A 24,857-nucleotide genomic window follows, 5' to 3' on the forward strand; every position below is an offset into this window, starting at 1 on the left:
AACACACTGGTTCAATGATGCTTTCAGTCTCGAGTTGAATCTGAAGTAGAGTTCGGTTGACTTGGAAACTAGAAAACATGTTGAAACTTAACATTTCTGTATATTTGACCCCTGGAGGAAAACGCATATCCTTTGCTGTGTCCTCCCCCAAAGCTTTCATCACATGAGTAATGGTTCCATTAGAGGTCTGTTTCAGGTGTCTAGAACGGGGTAGAGATGTTATTGTACCACCTGTTTGTGTCTCTTTGCAATAAACAGTCCATGGTGAATCAAACACAGGCTACGCCTTCTATCGCTGCCTCACGTAAGATGATGTACGACCGAGTGTTCAGGACTTAGTGGGCGGCGGGGGGGGGGGGGGGCATTACTGCAAATATGCCCATGTTCACATTGCCCTTCCACACCGTGCAAAAAAAACCTTCATAACTTCATAAAGTCTATGACGCAGAATGTATTTATGTCAGTTTGTTTGTGTTTTTGAAGGTTTTGAGTTTGTGCAGAAACACAGGGATGTTTCATTATTTATATAAGCTTTGATTTTATTTCACCTACACAGATTATTGATTGCACCTCCTCTCTCTTTTTCTTTTTCACAGAAGGCTTTTTGTTTTGTATCACTCTGCTTGCATCTTCGGACCTTTTTCCCCAACTCTGCATAACTCGGCTCAAATGGTAAAATAACTCACGTGGGTGTTTTGTGCCTCCTTTCTCTTTTTTTTTCTTGCAGTGCTGGCCAGTTTCCGAGGGACTGTCCAGCACGGCCTCCCGCTGGAAATCGGAGACACGGTGCAGATCCTGGAGAAATGTGAAGGTACAGTGTGCACACGGTACACTCTTAGTATGTGGATACTACCGTTTTTCTTCCTTTCAAATCGGTTGCTTCCTGTGAGAAATCCAACATTTTGAAATGGGGGGGGGGGGGGGAGAAAAGCACATGTAAGCAAAGCAAATCGTTTTGCATGAGCAGTGAAGTGAACGCTTGCAGTCATACGTTTAGAAAATATTTAGGGAGCACTTTGCCTTTCCATTAAATATCCAGATCAAATTAATCTACTTAATAGCTCTTGGATTAACCTTTATTTAAAATCGATCCCAAATATTGCTTGCACACAGATGTATAGGGATACAACCGAGGGCCCAGAAACAGACACGTTGCTTTGCAGAAATAACATGCAAAGTTATCACACATCTCTTCATGGGAAATCATGGTGCAGCATTTGCGCGAAAATGAGCAGTGTCATGTCTTTGGTGAATGCCTGTGGAAGTCATGTTTGCTACCGTTTCCTGCCCACGCTCAGTCTGTTTTTCTCCTCTGCTTGCTTCTCTCTTCCTTTGCTGTCTGTAATGAGATTCTTCTCTCCTTTTGCTCTGTATTCTCTATTCTGTCTTTTTAGGTCTTTTTTATAAAAATGTTCTTTATAGGAACTCAACTAACCTCAGCAAAGCCAAGACTGCACATCGTACCACAGATAAGCCAGCCATGCACAAAAAACGCATGCACGCCTCCCTCTTCCGGAGCTCTTGACACCCTCCGCCTCACGTCCTGTCGGGGGACACACATTCGCGCCGAGAGAGTCAGCCAGTCGAGCAGTCAGACGTGCAGCCAACCAGTCAGAGGCTTGTGATATTGCTGTAAAAAAAAATTTTTTTTTAAAAAAGGCCCAGAGGAAGTAGACAATCGCACAGCCAGCGGAATGCTTGGCCCAGATGGGAGGAACAAAATCAAATTCCTGCCAGCGGCGAGGAGGCTGAGAGACGGGGTGCTGACAGCAGTGGAGGCAGACTAATGGGTCTGCCTCATGTTAATGCTGTTGACACTTCAAAACACAGGGGCTTATCATGTGAGCGTGTCTTTGCTGGCGTGGGACACCTGTCTGTAAAGGCACCTCCTTGATTTTCAACTTTGGTCACGTCAATGGCTCTAACGTGAACTTTTGTTAAGTTCCTTGACAGCAGTGAATACGTTTGCAGTGTGCAGCATATAGTTAAAGGGAGCTGTTGGGTTTTTATCTCAACGACTCCCTCCACCGCCCACACATGAGCCCAACTACCTCTTCATAGACACCACGTGTGGATATTGCTGCAGTATTCTTTTTCACATACACAAACATTTTGAAGGTCCGTCAAGGTAGCTACTAACTTCTGTGCTCGCTTATTCATTTGTTTCTTCTTTCTGCATCTAAATCCCAACACGTTGCGTTCAAAGTGTTGCAACTGCTTCAGGTTGGCGTGGAGTGTGCACTGTGCAAGTCAGCATGTTGCCACAGGTCGTTTGCTCATTATTATCACCATAGATTTACTGAAGATCAGCGTCACATGTTTTAAAATCCCTTCCAAGCTACTCAAATATTTACCTCTGTAACCCTGATTTGGGAATCACCCATTGATCCGTTATCACATCCCACTGGTCTCTTACTGATGACCCGGGACAAATTACTCAATGCCATTCCGACAAATCTGAGTGAAAGCACTACCTAAGTCACAGATGATCTGTCGAAACCCGACAGTGATTAGAATAATCTAATGCGTTTACATTTGAGCTATTTAGCTAATGCTCTTATCTGGAGGGACTTACAATGACTGCAACAGTGGAATGAGCTCACATCGTCAGTTCGGAAAAGAGCATCAGCTCAAAGCCTCAGATATAAATGTATTAGATTGTTACTATCAGCACTGGGATTTGCTAAGCGTACTAATTTGAGCCCAGATTGGAGTGTGTAATGGTGTGAGCAGAGCGCGAGCTGTAGACCTTTTTACTCCATCTCTGCTTTTCTTTTTTCATACTTGCTCGGACGAGTCGGGTTTACAGGGTTCTCGCTAGCTTCGTCACGCGGGTTCCCTCCCGTCACTCTGCTGCGCATCAAGCCTTTGGTCACTGCAAAACAAAATGACATTTCTATTGGCAGCGGAAAGTCCTTCAGTTGGCAGCGTGATGCCCGGCCAGCGATCCGTTTCTGTCTCAGTCCCCGATTCACAACGTCTGGTTGGGCTTGTTACGCAATTCTTTTGTATACACAGCTGTCCGAAGGATTCGATCTTTTGTCATTAAATCTCACACAGGCACACATGCTATCCTTCACTTATTGAATGTATTATATTCCATACATATCCACCGTCTTTCCCTGCGTGACCTGCAGTCTAAGCCAGATATAAAGATCTCACGGTGCATTATTCATACGGACATGCGGTAAATTAAAACGGCGCTTTGTCTCTGCAGGCTGGTACCGAGGTTTCATCCTGAAGAATCCAAACATCAAGGTGAGCAAACCTTTTCGGCGTGTGTGTGTGTTTTTGTTGTTGTCTTTTTTGCTTACCCTCTTTCAACCCATATTCTCTCTGTCATGTAGTTTTTGTTTGAGGCCTCAACGAGCAATTTCACCAAACTCTCAGCGACAGATATCCACAGCTGTACTTACTCTTGTGTGGTGAAAGTGCTCAGCCTGTTGGTAACACAAGCTGGATGTGGTTAGCTGCTGTCCCCGTAGTGTTGAAGGCCCTACACGCCTACGGTCAATCCACACAGGTGGTTTGCGTTATTTCAACCATTGTTCTTGTTTTAATTTCCCCGCACCGGCTATGACGATCCCACATGTCCACAGTGAAAAAGGTCCATCAGCAGAGCTCTAGAAGTCTAATGGAAACCCATGATACCAACTCTTTTGTTCATAGGTTGTTGAAATAGTTCATCAATAATTTTTTCTTTTAATCAATTCCACTCTTCTGTTGACGCCGACAATCAGAATGTAAACCAGATAGATGAGGCTTGTTCAAAAGAACATGTCATAAGAGAAAACCGAGTTGGGAGTAGAGTGTCGTGTTGAGAGCCTCTGTGTGTGCGAGTGTGTTGCATTTATCCTCACTTACTTAAATGTAAGTTCTGCTTTGATCTCCCGGAGTCAATAGGGAGCAACTTGCAGTTTATTAGCATCAAACAGGGCACACACACACACACACACACACACACACACACACACACACACACACGCACACGCACAAGCGCCCACTTTTCATCTTGTTTTTTTTGTCTCCTAAATCCCAATGCTACTTTCTTTTATCTCCTTAGCTGCTCCCATTCCCCACCCCCCCACCCCCTGCTCTTCTTCTTTTAACCCACAAACACACCGTGTTGATGGTATGCTGCGTGCTCGCAGAAAGACTTGCTGATCGTTAGAAGGGCTTCTCATTAACCCGTTTGGTCTTGTGCTCAAAGGGCATCTTTCCGTCCAGCTACATCCACTTGAAGAATGCCCACGTCAAGAATAAAGGGTAAGTAGTTCCCTTTTCCTTTTTTTCTCTTCTCCCTCGTACCCGTGTGTCGCCACAGAGGTTTGAACTCTATTTGTGTACGTTTGTAGGCAATTTGAGACGGTCATCCCTGTGGAAGACTCTGTCATCACGGAGATGACCTCGACATTGCGAGACTGGGGTGCCATGTGGAAACAACTCTATGTGGTAAGAATCCGCACGTGCACACACGCACACACACGCACGCACACACACACACACACAGTTTGAGTATTTTTAGGTTTCTCGTGAAGGGAATTCATTTGGCCCCGGGTAATTCAAAAGCCGCAAACAGTCAAAGCTTTTTCATACACATTCATTAGTTGGATTGATTGTGTTTGTGGCATATTAAGCTATCTGGGGTGCTGATTTAAATTGAGCAGAGGAATACTCGCAGATCAAAGTGCATACATTTGGGGGGAAAAGCAGCAGGACACTGGAGCTAATTTGCACAAATCCATTTAAAGTTTCTCTGTCTTCCTCTCTCTGTTCCTCTCAATGACGCTTTTTTGTCTCTCTAATGTGTACTCTGTCACTTTGTTTTCACTTAGGCTTTTGGGTGACAAGATGCAACTGTATATTTGTGTCTTATCTGTCTGACATCCTTTCAATGGCTGACTCGCTGCGATTCTCGGCTCATTTTTCCTTCCCTCTGCCCTCCCCACTGTTTCCCGTGTCCGCAGAAGAATGAGGGGGATTTGTTCCATCGACTTTGGCACGTGATGAATGAAATCCTGGACCTGAGGCGGCAGGTGCTCGTGGGTCACCTTACCCATGACCGCATGAGGGACGTCAAGCAGCACATCACGGCGAGATTGGACTGGGGCAACGAGTGAGTTTCCATGTCAAAGGAGCCTATCTGTGTTTTTTCTGTGTTTTGCTTTTCTGTGTTTGTTGTTCATTATTCATCTTGAACTCCTCGGTTCAGGATTTTCTGCCCTCTGCTCAGCCATCAGATTATATTCGCTTTATAGTGTTGTATGAAAATTAAATACCAGCAACCCGAGGCTGGCTTGAGAGCAGCAATTCATCACAGGGAACATTTAGTCAGCCTTGCTTTTTGGTAAAAGTTATGTTTTTATTGCGTGTTAATGCAGTTTTTTTTTTTTGCTTGTTGGTGCATTCAATAACAAATCATCTGAAATGAAGTCTTAAAAGGCAAGGCACCACCAAATTCATCCTTATTGCATCATTTATATTGGCTTTTTGCTTATCTTCCATTTGCCCGTATCCACGACAACAACTTTTCAAGAAACTGAGAAACCATTACAGCAACTCAGGAAACTTAACATGTGAGACCGAAGAAAGCAGGGACCAAAACTTTAGATCTAATGTCATAGTTCTTTGAGCACAAAAAGTCCTTATGTTGGATGTTTAGCAGAAACACAGAATATTATAATGGCATTGACCAAGAAACTGTATTTAATGTGGATCGGCCTTATTTATCCGCTTTATAAGGTTAGTATCATGCCAATGTTTTGTTCCAGGGGTTCCTTATCATTAAAAAACACACAAACTCACTCTAAAATCTTGATGTTCTTTGAATGCACCACCGACGAATCATTCCCAGCCCCTGCTCACATCTGCATAACTACATTAATACCCTGTATCTTCTGCACAAAAAAAAGAATACTTCATGTTCACTGTAAGGAATAACTTGCAGAGAGTTTAAAGGCGGAAAATACATAAAAAAATAAATAAAAAAAAAGACTAAAGTTGGGAAGTGTTTAAAAATAATATAAATCCTATTTGTAGCTAATGAGGAGCAGCTCAGCGTGCTCGAATAACAACTTAGTTCATCTAACATTAGTTTAACTTAACGAACACTTGTATCAAACGTAACCTTTCTTCTACACATTTCTTCACATATTTGAGGAAAAATAGGAAATTGTAATCATTCAGAATATTCGATTCAGTTATTCTCTCTCACTCGTCTCTTCCTTCTCTCACACAGTCTCCCTCTCTTATTATTCTCTCCTTGCTCCACTGACTTTTGTTGGCATCATCCCTGTAGGCACACTCCTCACCCCCCTTTACAAAGACAGCACCCCCTCCATCCTCCCTCTCTTTCTTCTCTCTTTCCTCTCCATGCCATCGGGGTGAAATAATAAATCCCCCAACTTTTTTACTTTCTCTTTTTCTTTATATCTGTCCTTACCCTTCACTGTCCTTCGTTCCCCTGCTGTGCGCCCTCTTCAAATGCACGCACGCACGCACACACACACACACACACACACACACACACACACACACACACACACACACACACACACACACACACACACGCACACCTCCTTAGTGAGGAGATGGGTGGACAGTCCCTCGCTGAGGGTTGTTTGTATGGTTGACCAGGCCTGTCCCTTTTATTGCTGACGTGTGTCTCGTATGAATCTGTGTGTTCCAGACAACTGGGTTTGGACCTGGTCCCCCGGCGAGAGTTCAGCATGGTGGACCCCGATGAAATCAGCGTCACAGAGCTGTACAGACTGGTGAGTGGTCTTCCAACCCGCCGCGCGATATTGACCTCTGTTGTTCTCAGACCAGCACCTCATTAAGGGAGCAGGGTGGTGAGGGGCGGGTGATTAGAAGAGCAAGTATCTTTGGATAAAGCAGCTAAATCCAGCTTACTGTATAGTCTAGGTATTGAGGGCTTGGTCCATAACATCAGATTGGACTGATGTTATAAACCTGTGTGTGTGTGTATGGCCTTTTTCTTATTCCGTTTTTTTTTATTTATAATTCAACGGTATGAAAACAACTAACCCTAACCCTATACATTTTGGATAAAGGTTACACTCCCAAGGAAATCCCAGCACATAACAAGTGGGTATAGATAATGGATAAATATACAACATGTATTCTACGCAGTGTGCGTTATTGTCTACTGCTGCTTTACACAACACATTCTTCAACTGATTGCATCAGACAGCTGACGGATGTATTACCCATTTGTTTCTTCACCTCTTTGTCTGATCCAGCTAACCTCCTCCACGCTGACGTGAGAGTCCATCTTTGAAAGTTCTTCACATCTTCACTTAAGCACTCCTTTAAGCTTCAATCTCAGACCTTTATGGAAAATAGAACGATCTTGGACATTGGTGTCTTAGTGAATGCAAGACTTCTCATCCATGTTGGCTTTAAAGTGGGGAATACAAGTTCCTTCTCTGCCTTGGAAACAGCAGCTTGCCGAACGGTCTCTCCTGTGCACCGGAGCTTTCGATCATATCACACAATCTCCCTTCGTTTTTCTCAGTGCTTCAATGACTTCACATTGGCTTAAAGGTTTACACTGAAAGATTGAAAAGAATAGCTTTAGTGATTGTGGTTCTTTTTCTTTTTCTAGTTTAGATACTTTCCACAGTATTAATACGCAAACAAACTCATGAAAACATGAAGAAACATGAAGTATAGTTGGAATGTCTGCGTCTCTCCCTTCTCCACACCTCTCTCTTGCTCTTCTTCTCCTTCCTTGTTTTCTCCGTGCTTCCCCCTTCCCATTTTCCCCAAGCCCCAACCGCTGTTACCATGGCAACCACTTCTCTGCCCCGATACTGTGCGTGGAGAATTGTATCACACACACGGCTTCCCCTTTGCAGGGTTAATTGAAGCTCTTAATCCATCTGTTTTTTTTATTTGTTAAAACAAAAGCAGGCATAGCAGGAAGAAAGCTTAATGCACCTCTATTAAACGGCGTACCAAATGAACAAATGACTACAATTGCCCTACACTGGGACCAGATGAAGGGACTGGTGTTCTCTACCGCCATCCACATACAAAAGCACACACACACACACACACACACACACTGGCGAACAGCAAGACTCAAAACACCACGATATCGAGCCCAAATTACATAGATATTTTTCAGTGAGATCTTTTTATAAGCTTCTTAGTCTTGTTTGTCTTGCTGTGCTACTGTGGTGTGGCTTAATTAAATGGAGATGGGGATTACCATGTGTGTGTGTGTTACTCTGTCAAAGCGAGGAGTTATGTTATGTCCAACTAGTGATAAAAAAGGAAGGAAAAGACATTGTGGTCATTTTTTCTTTTGCAATCAATGATCATCATTTGTTTTGTATTAATTACATTAATAGATGAAATATCAAATGATTGTGAAAGATAAGACGTGAATCCCCCCCCCCTCCAATCTATATTGTTGTGCCCTTCAGCCCGCTCACATCAACCTTGCTTCCAGCCGCATACATAGCCGGAGGGCCTGTGCTTAAAGGACACATTCAAGCGACACCATGTCCTCTCTATTGTCGGAAAATAGTCTGGAGATTGAGTGCCTGAATTTTATTGGATTTATTTGGCCTTTGAAACATTTTTCTTTGCGCTTGTAGATTTTAAGGTAGCAAAAACCTTGATCAAATCCATACTCTTTCTCCCCAGTCTCAAGCTAAGTCTGCTCCGTTGCTAAACCTGTCTGTAGTGCCACGGCAAGGCGGCTTCAAACTCCCTCCGGAGAGTGAGTCCGGTGCACAGCGCGAGCGAAGCGGACCAGAGTTTAGAGCCCCGAGCGATGCATTCATTAGCGGTGGCAGATCAGACAGCAGTGACGGATAGCTCAAGGCCGGGCCCTGGACATGTGGTAGTAAAATATCCTCTGTGACTTCATTTATCGCGAAAGTGATACGAGCTTAAAAGCTCCACTCGTGTCACACGGGTCTCCTTGCCACGCGCTTTAAAAGGGGGATGAAAAGAGGGTTAAATAATGCTGGAGAAGTGAGTGATGAAAGGCAGCTCCGGTGGAGGCATGTGGAAAGACCAGAAGTTTCTCCGTCGCCTCAGTTTGACCCCCCTATCACCCTTTTTTAGAAGCTCCTAGTTCTCCGACAGCCACTCCACTTCGCGCTGCCTCATGCTGTTTGGGAAAAGATTACCGGGTGAACAATAATGAGACGGTTGGGAAAGCACACATGCTCTCTCTCTCTCTCTCTCTCTCTCTCTCTCTCTCTCTCTCTCTCTCTCTCTCTCACTCTCACTCTCACTCACACTCTCTCAATATAGCAGTTGTATCTCTCTCTGGTCCTCTCCTTGCAGCCCATAGTATTTCATGTTGCCAGCGTGGGGCGGTCTACCGTTTGTGTCTAGTCACGCTGAAAGCTGCCCTGAAACCACACCTATATAAATAACCCCTGTAATAAAATCCCACAGCATACATTAGGCCTTCCCAGATGAACAACCCAGCATCTCTGCCCTGTTGTGTAGAACACAAGGGATCTGGTAAAAAAAACAGTGCTGTCTGGACCCGAACAAAACATATTCCTACATTTGAGAGATATTGCACTTTTTAAAGCATTATTTGAGACTTGGAGGACGATGTTAGTGTTTTTATTTAATTTATTTTTCATATGTTTATAGTGCAACCAACTGTTTTCATAAATTTTACATATTTTCTTTTTTTTTTACCCTCGAGGCAGTCGCTGCTTATCTCACATTTCCTTACCACATCTTTCAGACACTCGAACCTTCTCAGCATTTTTGTCTTCTTAGTTTTTGTCAAAGTAATATCGTCGTCACATGGTAATGCACTCCTGAGTGTGTTCAAAACGCTGCGACATCATTGCAGAGACAAAACAGCATATTTGTAATGTGGGGAAGAACCACTTCAAGCTGCTCTTTTCACTTCATCCATGTTTGCGTATTATTTTTTATTATTATAGAGTGCCTCCAGAAATCGTGATTCCAGGAATTTCTTTCATTATTTCTCAAAAAGAAAAAGAAAATTTCTTTCAATCACTGTAGTTTTGTACATTATAGAAATTTATTCCGAATCAGGAATATAAGTGAAAATTTCATCCTGAACCTCAGCTGTCATACTTCCCTGCAGACCGGTTATTCTTTATTATTATCCTCTAGGACTTTCAATCACGCCCAAGTAGTTTTTTTTAAGGCAATGATGAATCCCAGTTTGTGTATTAAAGTTTCAATAAAGGATTCACGATTTCTTCCAACGAGCTTACCAAGAAAATGTATCACAACTTTTCAGAAAAACTGTTGCAAATGTACTAATTTCTGGGCCACAATAATGACAAACATCTTGTTCAGAGTCAGACTGGCTGTAAAGAAACCACATTGGGCGTTTGGAAACTTACTCTCAAATCTCAGATGTTCGTTAAAGGAGCAATGTACGACATTCAGTGCTTTTTATTGAATGTTTGTGCATGTGAGCTCTGCGCGGATCTCATGAGGCGGTTACTGCTGATGATGCCGTCCCGGCCGACAGTGAGCCATTGAGAGACAATCCAAATAATCCCAATCTCGCATTATTCACCATATGGGAAATATGACAAATTAGATGAAAGTACTGTGAGAGTGAAATACGTCTTTGCAATAAAGCAAATTATTGGATTATTTACCCAAATGTTGACCAAATACACCAAAAGAGGGTTCCCAACTTTGTTTCCTCTGCAGATTCACCCAGCGTAGCTTTGACGACATAATGCAAATAAACAAAACCATCACAGGATTTTTATTTTCTTCATTATTTTCCTCAACCTCCCCATCTCTTTACGTCCTGCTATGAAAGTGAATGTGGAGCACAATTTGGCAGCAGCTCTATTGGCCATCTGGTGCTCTGTGTGTGTGTGTGTGCACGTGTGTGTTTGTCCTCGTATTTTGGATGTTGACGGGGGATTAGGATGAACCTCTCACAAACAGAGCTGCAACGTTTGTGTTGCTCTGGGTGGTATTGACAACGCCGCGTGAGGCTTTATTGATCTGCAGTATTGATTAGTTCTGACTTAAAAGAGCATGTAATGCCAGGCGCAAGTGAGATGTGACTTTTTTTGCTGCATTGTGTGACGGTCGCAATTTATACTCAGGGCGAATTTCAGTCCTCCGTGTTCTGTTTCTCTGCGATTAAGCCACGAGTTGAAAGGGATGCAAATCACAATGCCATTAATTCTTTCTTTTTTTTCAAGGAAATAATGAACCTACTTACAGATAAATGCTCGAGGTAAATGAATAAGGAGGGGGGGGGGGGCAATGAGTTTTGGTGCCTTTTTAGACCCTGATGGCTCGGCTATAATACATTTCTGTGAAAACCCTTGTTTTGTAAAGTATAAATCCCTATTTTTAAAGTGTTTGTTTATGTGCATATCCGTATGTGCAGCAATATGCGTTTCCCGTGTCCCGTTTGTTTCTTGGCTCAACGAGATCGCAGAAACCATCAGACAGTACAAACTGTCAAACTCTGACATCTTAGCCTCTGGTGCTGCTGACAGTCTGCGATATTAGACGTTAAATTAACTTGATCTATATCAACAAAATATATATCTTAGCCTTCGTCTTCAAATATATATGCAAATCTGCAGCAAAGCTCCTCCCAACGTTGTTGAGTGTCTCAGAGCGATATTGTTGATCTTTGATGAGGAAACTCAATACTAAATACAGCCGCTCTTAAATGTGATTGGCCAGTATTAAAAGAGATGTAACCAAATGTTGTTTTTTCCCCTGGTATTAACTACATTTTATAAGCTTTGATCCTGCTTTTTGAGGATCTTCTGGATTTAGAGCTCATGGATTTTCCAGCTTTCCAAATCCATCCCTTCAATCCTATATCAGAACAGCACAATTTGTATTTGTATCAGTTTTATTTATTTTTGCAGTTCTGTAAAGATGCCGATCAAGTCTAATATACTATATATAGATTTCCCTGCCCAGAGTACCATCCTGGAAACGGATATTGTTCTCTCCTCTGCAGATGGAACATCGGCATCGTAAGAAGGAGACCCCCGCGCCCGCTAGCACCCATCACTTGTTTGTCCATGTGAAGAGTCTGATGAGTGCAAATCTGGGGGAAGAGCTAGAAGTCTTCTTCCACATTTATGATGGACGGGAGAACCGGCCCCTCAGGTGAGACACTTCAGAGAAAAGTGATTTGACTGTGTTTTCCGTGGTCTGTATGTTGCAGAGCCAGTATTCAAAGGGTTAAAACAGTTTGCACAGTCCGCAGCAATGTAAGTGAGGTGGATTGGTGATTTGCAGGGGGATGTTTCAAAGGGCTCCTCCCCTCAAGAGGGCCGCTCCAACTCTATTCATGAAGATTGATTAATTGAAGTAGGTTGTTAAAGCGCAAGTGGACACATAAAGGTGGGCACGGCCGTGCTATTTTGTCATATAAAAAGTGTCTGTGCTATCGCCTTGGAAGTGTGCTTGACACACACACACACACACACACACACACACACACACACACACACACACACACACACACACACACACACACACACACACACACACACACACACACACACACACACACACACACACACTGACACAAACACGCCCCTTTGTACTCCTGATGGGGCGCTGGCCAAAATAAAAGACTGTGTTTAAACTCCCTGGTTTCATAGTTCAAAGTGAAGAAAATTCCTTTTCATGTCACAAACAAGCGGATTCGTCAGGAGTGGGTTGAAGGAAAAAAGAAGAAAAAAAGAGCACGGCAACACTGAAACTTCTTTTGATAAGACATGCTAGTGTGTGACGCTTACTCCTCGCCCCACTGGGTCACATCAGAAGAACAAAGGGGGCATTGATTCTTTTATTATTTTGTTTCAGGATACAGTAGCTCCACTTCTGGTTCTAAAGAAATCCAATACATTATTCATCACATCACTGGCAGGAAAATCTAACTTTTGTGCAAACTTGGTTGACCTAAGTTTCTCTAAACCCTGCATGGAGAGTCTGTGGGTTCCTTCACAATATGAATAATGGCACGCAACAAAAGAAGTTCTATTTCTACAAGAAGTGTGCAAGACCATTTTTCATCTTTTTTCATAAAAGATTTGCACAAACAGACACACACAGAAGCACTTTTAATTAGGAGGTATATTTAAATGTGCTCTGCTGCTTCCTTTTGAGCTCGTACATCTGAGTTCTTGATGTACGGTAAGCGGTTTGCCAATAATTAAGGTACGTTTTGGCGACTGTTCCTGATCCGTACTTCAGTGGTAGTCCAGTGGTATCATATCAAGTTCCACTCGAAACATATGCATGCACTTGAAATGGATTTACAGCTCCTTCTCTGAAACAGAATTAAGTCAGCTTTAGTTGTTAAGCTAATGTTATGCACCTTTATCTAAACAGAAGGAAAAAAAATGACAATACGATATCATATGATGATATAATAGCACATCGAGATTCTTCTCACAGTTTGTCTAAATACCATTTTTCTGTCGGCATGGTGGGGGGGAGTTAACCATTGGGCTTAGTGGTTTTCTCTTCAAGGAAGATCTCTCAATGGCAGCTGGCCAACATTGTCTCTCACTGTCTGGTCACACACATATTTGGGCAAGATGCCTGGCATGGAGCCATTTCGACACTTCCCTCTGTGCTGGTGGTTTCTGTCTGTGTGTGTGTGTGTGTGTGTGTGTGTGTGTGTGTCTGTCAGAGACCAGATGGGGGTCCGACCCGTTGTCTCAGTACCATGCCAACACCAGCAGCCCCTGTGCACCGTGGCAGCTTCTTTGTGTTCAATACAGGCTCCTTGTCTGGCTTGCGCGGCAGGACACACACTGGCACGCTCCACGATGCTCACACACGGTCCTGTTGCTCTTCCTCTTAAGATTTGGTGCCATCCCAGATCAAAGCCGCGCACTTCCCACTGCCTTGCTCTGGTCTCTCCACAGATACTGGCACTTCACGCCTTTTTTAATCGTAACCTCCACTCAACTCTTAACAAGGTCACCCTGTGTGTGTGTGTGTGTGTGTGTGTGTGTGTGTGTGTCCAGTGTGTGTTTTCCACAAAGAGATGGATGTGGTCTCTACCTGTTCACCACACCGCTTAGTGTATTCCTTCTCTCATCATTCAACGTGGCCTCTGGGGGGGTGGATTTAGGTTTATCGAGGGGAGGCAACAGTGGCAGTTAATTTGGCCAGTATTTTACACGCCAGTCGCTCACTCCCCCCCCCTCCCATCCGCCCCACCTCCGCCCCCTTGTCGGGTGAGCGCACAGCTCCTAATGCAATCATCGATATCAGGAGAGGGAATAGCATGCTCCGTGTGGGCCCAGAGGGGAGGGGAATCGGCCATTCATGTTATGTTAATGCGAGCCATGATAGAACGAGATACGGTCCCCGCTGGAGGGACACGGGTCCTCTCAGCCCGGGTGATCAACACACTGCAGCTGCGAGGGAGAAGAATTGACGGCAGGGGAGGGCGTGTAAGACACTCGTGTGCGTCTGTGTTTTTGCAGGAGTGGCTGTTAATTGGCAGTTGGGGTTTCAACAATAGAGCGCTAATTAGGGTTCGGGGTAAGCGTGGGCAAGTCTCATGTCTAATGCATAGGAATCCGTCTCCATATGGCTGGATAAAAATGGCCTGCAGAGTCACGGAGAGCAGCTAATGAGGAACAGCCGCATCCAAATCAAACCGGCTCGTTCTAATTCGGACGATGAGAAGGAAAAGTTTACTGAGGGGGGGTACATGTCTGGAAAATCGTCGGCATTTGTATAATTAATTATCAGAACCGTAATTAATTCAAACAGCGCCCACTGCCCTACATACACAACACACTGAGTTACAGTGCAAGAAGCAGCCTCTTATTTACACCGTAGAGGAGATCGTGATCACTTTTAAGCTCTTGTAATAAGAGCTTTTTAATAGCTCCGACTATTCTGAAACATCATAATCCATCGTCGCCGTACGCAGCACGAAGTCACGTTATATAGGCTCTGTTGGGGTACACGCTGCTCTCGTGTGAATGGGTCTACTGTAGCATGCGCCCGCTAACCGTGCCAGAGACTCGGCTCATTGTCAGGCACTGGTGCATTACAAGGTTTTCTCTCTGCTTATCGGCGGACTGTGAAAGTCACCTAACTGGATTAGCCCTCAGCTCGCCAGCCAGGATGAGACGGGGGCCCAGCAGGATGCCTTGCGCCGCCTCTCTTTGAGCTTGTGTGCGAGATAGAAAGAGAGAGGACGGCGTACAAAGAGAATGAAAAGGCGATCTGTGTCCGTCCTTTCTGTTTGTTTTTTTTGCCCGACATGCACTTAATTACACGCCCGCACGTAGGCGGGGGCACTCGAGGCCAGAGTTGTTATTTCGAGTCCGTTCATTCTGCCCCTGTGAGGCTCCTGCATATTATATTCGAAGGTTTGCACTGCAGTATGGGCAAACTATCCAGAGTATGATTCCGAGTTGTTTAAAAAAAAAAGAGAGCCAGACAACTTACTTTTTCAATCAATTGTCTCAGTGTAGCTGCTTCCAGTTCTATTTTTAGCCATAGATCTGCCACTTTGGTCCTAAACCTTGCCTTCACATTTTAAAGACATTCATGGTCCCCAGATGATGAGCCCTAATGACTGTTGCGGTCCCTCTGACTTTTCTTGAAGCGTCCCAACAGCTATTGAAAGATACAGACCCTCGGTATAAATTCAACTAACTTTGTTGGTGCTCTGACTTTCCTTTTAGCTCAACCATCAGACTATCCTCTTTGGTTTTCTGGCAGCTTCGAGACTGAGGTTGGAGATTGTTTTGTTGTAACCCGTCACTATTTTTGCTGACAGTCGAGTATTCAAGCTAAAACGTTTCAAAGAGAACCCACGATAGGCAACGACACCCTGAATATTTAAGCCAGCCGCAGAGGAGCCACGTGTGGATGTACTTCTTGTCGGATATGTTAGGCGGCCTGCGTTGCGGATTTGGTTCAGTAATTCAAGCTTTGTATATATTTTTGTCTCCCTCTGTCTCTGAGCCCTCTCTGCCTGTCTTGCCTTATATTCCGTTCCAGACAGCTTTGGTTTGAAGCTTTTAACTTTTGAAGCGTTTCCTCCAGTGCCCGCCGTTCGGCGCTTGACTTTTCTGACACCGTTTCTGATCTTCACTCTGTTCCTGTTAGCGGTGGCGTGGATGCAATTGTTTACACCACTTCTGACCCCCTTCATCTCAACGCGTGTTCCCTCTCTCGCCGTCTCTCCTCGTATACAGTGAAAGGTTCTTTGTCAAGCTGAATAAGAGCGGGTTGCCCAAGTCGCCAGAGAAGACGGAAAGACAATGCACGCTATTTGTGGTGAGTATAGCGAACATGGCTTTGCGTTTAGAAAGATTGATTGGAAGCAGTTTAAAGCTATGTACAGTGAAGTCAGGTTCCATTCATTACTCTGACATCTAGGAGTAAAGTTAGCTCTCTGTAGCTTGTTTGCAGTGATTGAATCTGATGCTAAAATGTGTTTTTTCTTGGTGTTTTTCAGGATTTGGGAAGCAGCGATCTACGAAAAGATGTCTACATCGTGGTGCACATCATACGAATAGGTGGGAGTTATGAGGCCGCTTCTTTATTTTACTGAGCACTGTCTTTCACATCTCCTGGGCTTTCACAGCAGGAGGGATGGGACTATGTAGGACACTCGCAACGAGTGGTGATGAATTTCCATTATTGGGATAATCGTGAATATTGAGTGACTTCAAAAAGCTGACCAGCTCACTATCATAATGGAGGAGGGAAAAATAGAGCCTGATTTAAAAAAAAAAAAAAAACTAAAATAAACTAGTTATGTAAGACACAACAGACTCGCACAATATTTTATTTACTAATGCGAATACGAACCGATATCAAATATAAGGTCTTCCATATGTTTTAGTGCTGTGCATATTTTGATTATTTTCAGGATCATTTTGTCAATCGCAGTTATTTTGTCTAATCGTGACTGTTTTCTTTTTGTGTGTGTGTGTGTGTGTGTGTGCAGGGAGAATGGGAGCCGGGGAGAAGAAGAATCTGTGTAGCGTACAGTACAGGAGGCCGTTTGGCTGCGCTGTCGTCAGCATCGCCGACCTCCTCACTGCGGACTCCAAGGATGACCACCTGCTCAAGGTCTACGCGTAAGTCCCCGTAAACGATCAGCATTTCATTACAAAGTCCGAAGACAACAGATTGTGGCTGAGCTAACTGTGATCTAGTTTTAATTTTGATATTTAACAGACACATATGTAAGTGGGAGATTTCCTCATCTCTCTGTCGGCAAGATAGCGGTTTAAGGCTGTTCCCAAAAGTATTCCTTGAAGAGTCACCGGTCTTCCAAATTAGCAAGAAGTTAGTTCATTCTATACCAATCACAGTTCCTAAAAAACAGATAGCAGTCTTAAAAACACATTTGTATGTAGATATTTGAGTCAGTTTGCTAGCTGGTAGTATAACTATATAATAACAGCAGTATTGAAGAAGAAAATCCCAATTAAAATGCACCTTTCTCGTTGTTGTTTTTACACCAGAAGTGAAAGGACTTTGTGGTCCTACCTCGTCTCCACGATGCTCTAAGGGATAACAATGGCGATAGTTAACACAGTAGTTTGACCTACATTATAGCTGGATCAGACTGAGGCGCCCAATACATTTAGCTCAGAAGGAAATACAACTACTTTCTTTATACCTGCAGTAACACCAGAGAGGTTTTAATCGGATAAGCATGTAAGTTCTGAACTGGATGTTTTCAGAATCAGGCCCAGACAAGACGTCATAGTAAATACTATAATAATTTGTTTACTTGACCTGCACAAGTTCAACTGTTTTTAGTCACTGTCAAACCCGTAACGTTTTACTTGCGTTTTACTTGACCTCCAAGTGTGTGGCTCATCTTCCAGTGAGTCACACGGTACGTGTCTCATACATTATAAAAGCAGCAACCATCAGGCCAACAGTTGCTGCTTTTACTTTGACCATTCTTTTATAATCTGCCCTTGTGAGTCCTCCTGCTTTGGCGAAGTGAAATACTAAATTGCTGAAGTACCCTTTTAAGTATAAAATCTATACAAAATATGTATGTTATGTTACTCTGTGTCCTCTTTCAGGTGTAACACAGAGAGTGAGTGGCACCAGATCCATGAGAACTTAATCAAAAAGGCAAATTCCAGGTACAACCTGTCGGGCTCCAACACCGGTAAGAACCACAAGTGTTTTCTTTATTTTGCTGCGTCACATCCACACGTCTTGTTTTGAGACATTAAATAAGGAGATGTAATAATGCTAGAATCTGGCCTCTTTAGCTTTGTGGGATTTGATTTTAAGCCAATGTACTTGTTCACTTCTTTGTTTTGTATCATGTTTTTATTCTCAGGCAACAACTTTTCAAAGCTGTTAATTCAATAGTCTGGTGATAATCCGGCTTATTTCCTTCACAAAACCCACATTGTTCCACGACGACAAACTTAGCAGCTCGGTTGCATCATCAGTCTCTTATTGTGCAACAGTCAGCGTCCGGTCAGTCTGAGGAGCGTTTATGTCGGAGCGAAGTTCCTCTTTCGGGGAGCCGGTCAGTCTTCACATGGTCGTGTCTTCAGGAAGCCTGCTGTTGCGACTGCATTCAGATGATTTTTATAAATAGCTCCATTTGCACCACACACTGAACCACAGCATCAGCAGTTTCCCATAGCAACAGGTTGGTGGAGAATCAGAACATTCAGTTCTCCAAACCTCGAAGAAATGTCACGTGGCATGTGAAAAGGTTTGTTCGGCATTGAGACTCGCACTTAATTTCAGATATAGATGCAGCTGTTATTATACCCACAAATTTGTGTGCACAAAAATTATAGCCCGAAAATGGATTTCTGATTAGGACCTCAAAATGTAATCTACAGTGCAGGAAGCTTGAATATAGGGTACAAAGAGTGATGGGAGGAAACATAACCATGACTTAAACAATGTTGGCTCGTCTGCAGCTGTTTGCATCGAGGGGCCAAATGGGCAACCGGCAGTAAGCAATCAGCAACAGTTCATTAGAAGTTTGTCTCATTTACATAATGTTTTTGTGAAGTGTTGCTGCAAACTTGCTGCAGGCTGTTATTTAAAAGAGTTCATTGTCTTCTAACATGTCCATTGTGTATTCTTGGAGGAACACCATAGCCTGCTCCATAGAAAACGGGTGATAATCGTTTGAGGGAGAAGAGATTATAGGAATGTCAAGAATCTGTGACAATCTGCTGACTCGGCTCCTCTTCTCACCTCGTCTCAGAAGACCAATAATTCATTTATTGAGGGGAAGTCGCACAACTCGGGGACTTGAAGTGGTCATGAATAACTCGCATATATATATATATATATATATATATATATATATATATATATATATATATATATATATATATAAAGACTGCCGTAATCAAACGGAAGGACACAAAGTCATTCAACACAGCCTGCGTTATCCAAGCAGCATCTTTACACGCCATTGCTTCACAACAGAACTGCAGCATCCAGCTAAAATTCTATATGACGGCGCCGCTGCTGGATAGATGGAGACGCAGGGGGCTTTGCATAGCTGAGCTGATAAGTGCAACAAAAGTCTAAATGGATTCACGATAAAGCAAAGGAGTGACACTAGAAATGGAAATATTACGCAACCACTTAACTGTTTCCTTATTTCATATTGAACTCCCGACGAAATCTTAAGTTCTCGCGTCAGCTATATTTGCTGCATAAACTGTTGACTGGCTGTATTATCAAAGCTGCGCACACTCTATCTGATTTAATTACAGATGAAGCGGATAGATAATGTGGTGCTTTCCCTGTTGATGTTAAACTTCTAAGACCTTCGAGATGACTCTTCAGACAAGTGGTGTCCTCAGTGATGGATGGAGGGGACATTTCCAGGCTTTAAGATGAACATTCAGTAATCAAAAAACAATTAGGCTCGTTGCCTTTCTCAAAATGTAGCCAACATACACGCGTTTGCTTCAGGCTTCTTTTTGATAGAATTATGCACACTAGCACGCTCATCATGAACACATTAGAGTGAATTGGATTTAAAAGAGTTACTCCCTTCTTTGGCTGCTGTGTGTGTGTGTGTTTGTGTGTGTGTGTGTGTTTGTTTGCAGTTTATCGTAAACACTTGGGTGTTAGCTATTGAGTAGCTGCCAGCTGAAGACATTGATCCAGCTGAACAGCTGATTAGCCTCGGTGCTTTCTCCATTAAAGTGCATGAGACGAGAGCTGTGCGTCTTTTGTCACAATACTCCGGCATGCATAATTCAAGCGAGTTTGTTTAAAAAAAAAAAAATATGACACTTCGGCCACTTAACTGAATTTGACATTGATCTTACAAAACGAATGCTTTAATCGCATAAGTAGATGCCATTTAATTTTTTTGCATAATGAGCTCTGAATATTAAGTATGTTTTTTTTCTTACTTATGAGCACCATTTATCTGTCTGGACCAAATTAATTCATTATCATTTTATTAGCTATGACAGTTTTTGACTGCGATCTTATTGCCTCTTATTAACTTCTTCTATCTCTTTAATTACACGTCTCTCACACACACCTGCTCGTACTCTACTGATGACAGCGGCAACACGAGTTGCAACGGCCTGATATCATGTCCGCATTTATTAAGACGCATATTCAGCAACAATTTCTCCGTCAACCCTGAAAAACTCGCCACTTTTATTTTTTTTCAGCACTTACCTCAACTGTGCTCGCTCTCCATTCAGAACAGCTACTGTATGCACAACACCACTCGCAGCACATATTTACTGTGTGTGTACATTGTCGTCGGAAAAGTCAATTCCTCCCAAAGGGCAATTATTCTCCGGCAGAGTAACATTACAGCACAGATAACACTCGACTCACTCGCCGTGCCTCGGCGCCAAATGTCCAAAAGCGAGAGAGAATATTTCATCTTTAGCGAACAGGTCGGTGTCTCCTCTACACTTTGTCCCCGTGACGACGTCCACGCAAGAGTTATGGGACACCATGGATAATTCAAGGACCACAATTTATTACACTTAGTGTCAGGAGGGCAATTAAAAGAAAGTGTGCAGTGATGTAAGATAACGCAATGTGTATTTGAGTGTGTGTGTACATGTTTATATATATGTGTGTGTGCACGCACCATGCCCTCTTTGTATGAGTGTGTGTGTGTGTGTGTGTGTGTGTGTGTGTGTGTGTCTGAAGTTGTCTCGCTATGTGGTTATCCTTTCAAACGGACCTGGCCGTGGGCCAGAAGGCTCTTATTAGCAGCCAATTAGCAGGGGAGAGATGAATGCACTGCCCTCGAAATATAAAGAACACTGGGTAATAAAGATGCAGAGAGACAGTCTGTGTGGGGAGACAGTTACTTTGTTCGCATGCAGACTAATGACTACCCCATTTCTGTTTTGTTATCCGTATATTTCATGGTCATTGTGAACTTTTCTGGGTAATCAAATTTGAAAGGCTGGAGCAGGAGTTGATGGTGATTTTGTTTACACGTAGCCATAAAAGGGATTTCATAAGAATCTCTCTGCATGAGTCAGGTCAGGTAGATAATTCAGCTCCCACCTCCATGCGAGCGTAGGCATTGACAGAAGAGGCTGCGACAACTCCACTGTTCTGCTTTTTGAGTTTTTATTTCCCTCCGTTTGTTTTTTGTTTAGTTTTTGAGGAGGCAGGCCAGGTGGGCTGAGGGCAGCAGAGGTTGAGGGTGTTTTTGTCCGCGTCAGGCAGAATAGTAATGAAGCTGGTTTGCTTAATTGTAGCCCGGGCAGTAGCTTTTAGAGCCTATCTGTGTGTATGTTTGTTTATGTGCAGATGAATGCCAAAAGGCTTGATCCATGTTAAGAGGCAGGCAGATACGGTCCGGCTAAAAAAACAAAACTCTCCTGGACCTCATGGGACCTCTTCTTTCATTTCCCACAATGCCTTGGTGCCAGTTTGAACACATTGTTGATGAACTATATGTGTTATTTTCCAATTATTTAGATCAGAGGACTGTAATGTCCCTCCCAACCCTCTCAACCTCCCTGTAGTGTCTCTGCCACCCTTCATAGCCTGTGTATGTTTATTTTTGGAGTTTGTCTTGGAGATGGCGTCCTTGCCTCTCGGTCAGATATCAGATCACTATCTGGCCTCTTGACATTTGTTTTACCATATGATATAATTAATATGAGTTGAGGATCTTAACTGCAGTAGCTACAAAACAAAGCCTAAAACCAAGCCACACTACACACCGGTAATATGTGTTTCTGTAACATTTTTAATTTATTTATTTCTATACGACTATACAGTAGACAGAAAGAGACACCGTAGATATATTTAACTATGGGATGTAAATAAATAGGTATATTTTCTTGAAAGCATTTTTCCTTGCTTTGCAATTTATATAGAATCAGCCTAAAAAGGCTACGAATTAAGGCATTACAACATTTCTATCTTATAAACCCTTTTGTCCCATAACTTCACAGCCCTTTCCTGCTTTATTCCTCTGCAGTGCAGTGAATTTTGGTCTGTTGCAAACAAGTCACGTTGCCTTGTTGACTCTTAGTGACCGACACCTCTCACAGCTAATGAACCGTTTCACCGCTGCCTCCCAACTTTCTGAAAACCATCCACAACAATAATAATCACCATCATCACCCTTTACACCCTCCCTTGCTGTTAAGCTGTTTATGCGTTTGTCTCCCCTCATGAGCACCGACAGGCTCACGCGCACTCGAAAATACAAGTCTGTGCTTTAATTTAGCTGCGCTGACATTTGGCGTTATTGCACGAGGATATGAATTTGGAACGACAGGCCTTCATGTCGGATTCCCTCTCAATAAAAAGAGCTGGAGATGACTCGCATGCTGTTTAAATGTTTGGTTTATGTATATGTGGGGGTGTCTGTGTCCTTCCATGCACATGCACATTGATGTTGGCAGGTATAACTGTAGTTGTCTGGTTCAAAAGTTCATCTTGCTGCAATAAAAACTGAAAATATGCCCTTGTGAATATCTTCTGAATATACCTTCTGAGCTTACCAATACACAATTTTCTTTTATTGCGTTTGGAACAGGGTTATGATATATTTTTAAAATGTTTATTCAGTGGCTATGGTAAGGGGTAAGGGAGGGGATATCAAGTCTGTAATATAGGAATATGGTATTTCACATTTTTCATGTTGTTGTTGTTATTTATTTGTTAGGTCTGGCAGTGGGTCTCCAGCTCCTCCACGGAGATATAGAGCAGCTGAGACGAGAGTACATGGTCCTCTTCACCCGGGGTGTGTCCATCACCAGGAAACTGGGCTTCTCTGACGTTATCATGCCAGGTAGGTCTCCGAGTTCTCTTGTACAAGTGATACGGTGCCGAGTTGATTTTCAACTATGCCCAGTCTTGTGGGTTTGTGATCATCATGGGTGTCAGCTGTCTTTCCTGTTGCTCAACATTCAACAACTCCCCTTTCGGAGCGGTGGACGATATACATTTCACCTCTGACCACTGCTAATTTACAAAGCTAGCTTTCAAGCTTCACAACAGGAAATTGTTTTTTTTCACCACCACACATGCCAGAGATCACTTTACTTTAAATAATCACTTACACTGACACATCTGCCCTTTTGGATTTTCAGTTTTTCCCCCACGGTGGCTATTTCTGATCATACAAACCACCCTGGTCTCTTTCCATTCATTTATTATTGAAACACTACTCTGCATATAGATGACAAACAAAGCCACGTTCACACTTGCATACCATTTAGTTTCTGATTCAATTAACTTGTGTATCTTTGGTCTTGGAGAGGAAACAAGGCTTCATGAAAAACAGACTTGTACAGAACTCTGCTCTTTCCCCATAAAGTGCTGTCCTGTGGTTGTAGACATACTTATATTTTACTATGCATCAGATGGAAAGACTTACCAGGCAGCAGGTGTGTAGACACAGTCAGAAACTGGGGTTTCAGAGTAATAAAACACGTATTTCTCTATAAAGGATCTTCATTATATAATATCGTAGCTATAGTGTTTACTATAAGCTTAATCATGTATTTTCTAGCGTTTGTATTGTATACATTGATCTGCCTTATAACATCTACTGTAGTTGCCTTGGTAACACTTGACATCCCTACCTGATGCTTGAGAGTGATATTTGAATTCCACCTCAGGCTGCCCTCAGAAAGATGACATATTCAGATTGTTTCAGGTAGATAGGCCTCAATTAGATAGCTTCTGCTCTAAACAGCATAGATGGATGGTGTCTTGTTGCCGTGGCAACACATGCACAATCACCTGAATGCGAGATGAAACAAAGAACTTCAGATGTTCGTATTGACACATACGGTGCCTGGAATCACAGAAGTGAAAGTACTGTTTGAATTAGCTCTCTGACTCTTTGTCTGTTCATTCATTTATGAGAGCTGGGCATCAGGGGACTGTTCGTTTTTAAAGTGAGGTGTGCTGTCTGGTCACACAGATAAAGAGGAGCCACAGACTGTGGGTCCCCCAGCGCCTCACTAACACAGATTTATGTTCACTGCCTCTTTCTTTGTCTGACTACAAACCCTTAATGCTGAGTGCTCTCACCCTGTCTGCCCGTTTAAGTCTGCCCTTTGGCTAAGGGAACTGCCTCTCCCTCTTTGTGTGTCTCTTTTCTGGATTTGTATCTCACTGTATCGTTCTCCTCATTTTCTTTTTCCAGCTGCTCTCGCCCCACCCTCCCAACTTCCCTTTTTCCTATTGCACATTAAGAAACTGCCCCATTGTATGTCTGCTTTCCTGCACTCTTTTGTTTGTGTGTGTGTGTATGTGTGTGTATGTGTGTGTGTGTAAGAGAAAGAAGCAAGCATACAGTATGGGTGTGTGTATAGAATACCCCACGTTGCCATGGTTACTGTTGTTAAGAG

The 24,857-nt window shown here is 43.1% G+C and overlaps 1 protein-coding gene across 9 annotated transcripts in view; it reads left to right on the plus strand.

Moving 5' to 3' along the window:
• dock4b (dedicator of cytokinesis 4b) overlaps window positions 1-24,857 on the plus strand; it is a 100,239-nt gene that overhangs the window by 26,776 nt on the left and 48,606 nt on the right. For all 9 annotated transcript variants that reach the window (XM_034526020.1, XM_034526021.1, XM_034526023.1 and 6 more), the window contains exons 2-13: window positions 728-811; window positions 3,218-3,258; window positions 4,211-4,266; window positions 4,356-4,452; window positions 4,968-5,116; window positions 6,689-6,773; window positions 11,993-12,144; window positions 16,221-16,302; window positions 16,484-16,544; window positions 16,979-17,111; window positions 18,078-18,166; window positions 23,162-23,287. In XM_034526020.1, the coding sequence (XP_034381911.1) occupies window positions 728-811; window positions 3,218-3,258; window positions 4,211-4,266; window positions 4,356-4,452; window positions 4,968-5,116; window positions 6,689-6,773; window positions 11,993-12,144; window positions 16,221-16,302; window positions 16,484-16,544; window positions 16,979-17,111; window positions 18,078-18,166; window positions 23,162-23,287 (1,155 nt within the window). The remainder of the gene's footprint in view (window positions 1-727; window positions 812-3,217; window positions 3,259-4,210; window positions 4,267-4,355; window positions 4,453-4,967; window positions 5,117-6,688; window positions 6,774-11,992; window positions 12,145-16,220; window positions 16,303-16,483; window positions 16,545-16,978; window positions 17,112-18,077; window positions 18,167-23,161; window positions 23,288-24,857) is intronic.

This window comes from Cyclopterus lumpus, chromosome 23 (assembly GCF_009769545.1).
Source record: "Cyclopterus lumpus isolate fCycLum1 chromosome 23, fCycLum1.pri, whole genome shotgun sequence".
Taxonomy (NCBI): Eukaryota; Metazoa; Chordata; class Actinopteri; order Perciformes; family Cyclopteridae; genus Cyclopterus; species Cyclopterus lumpus.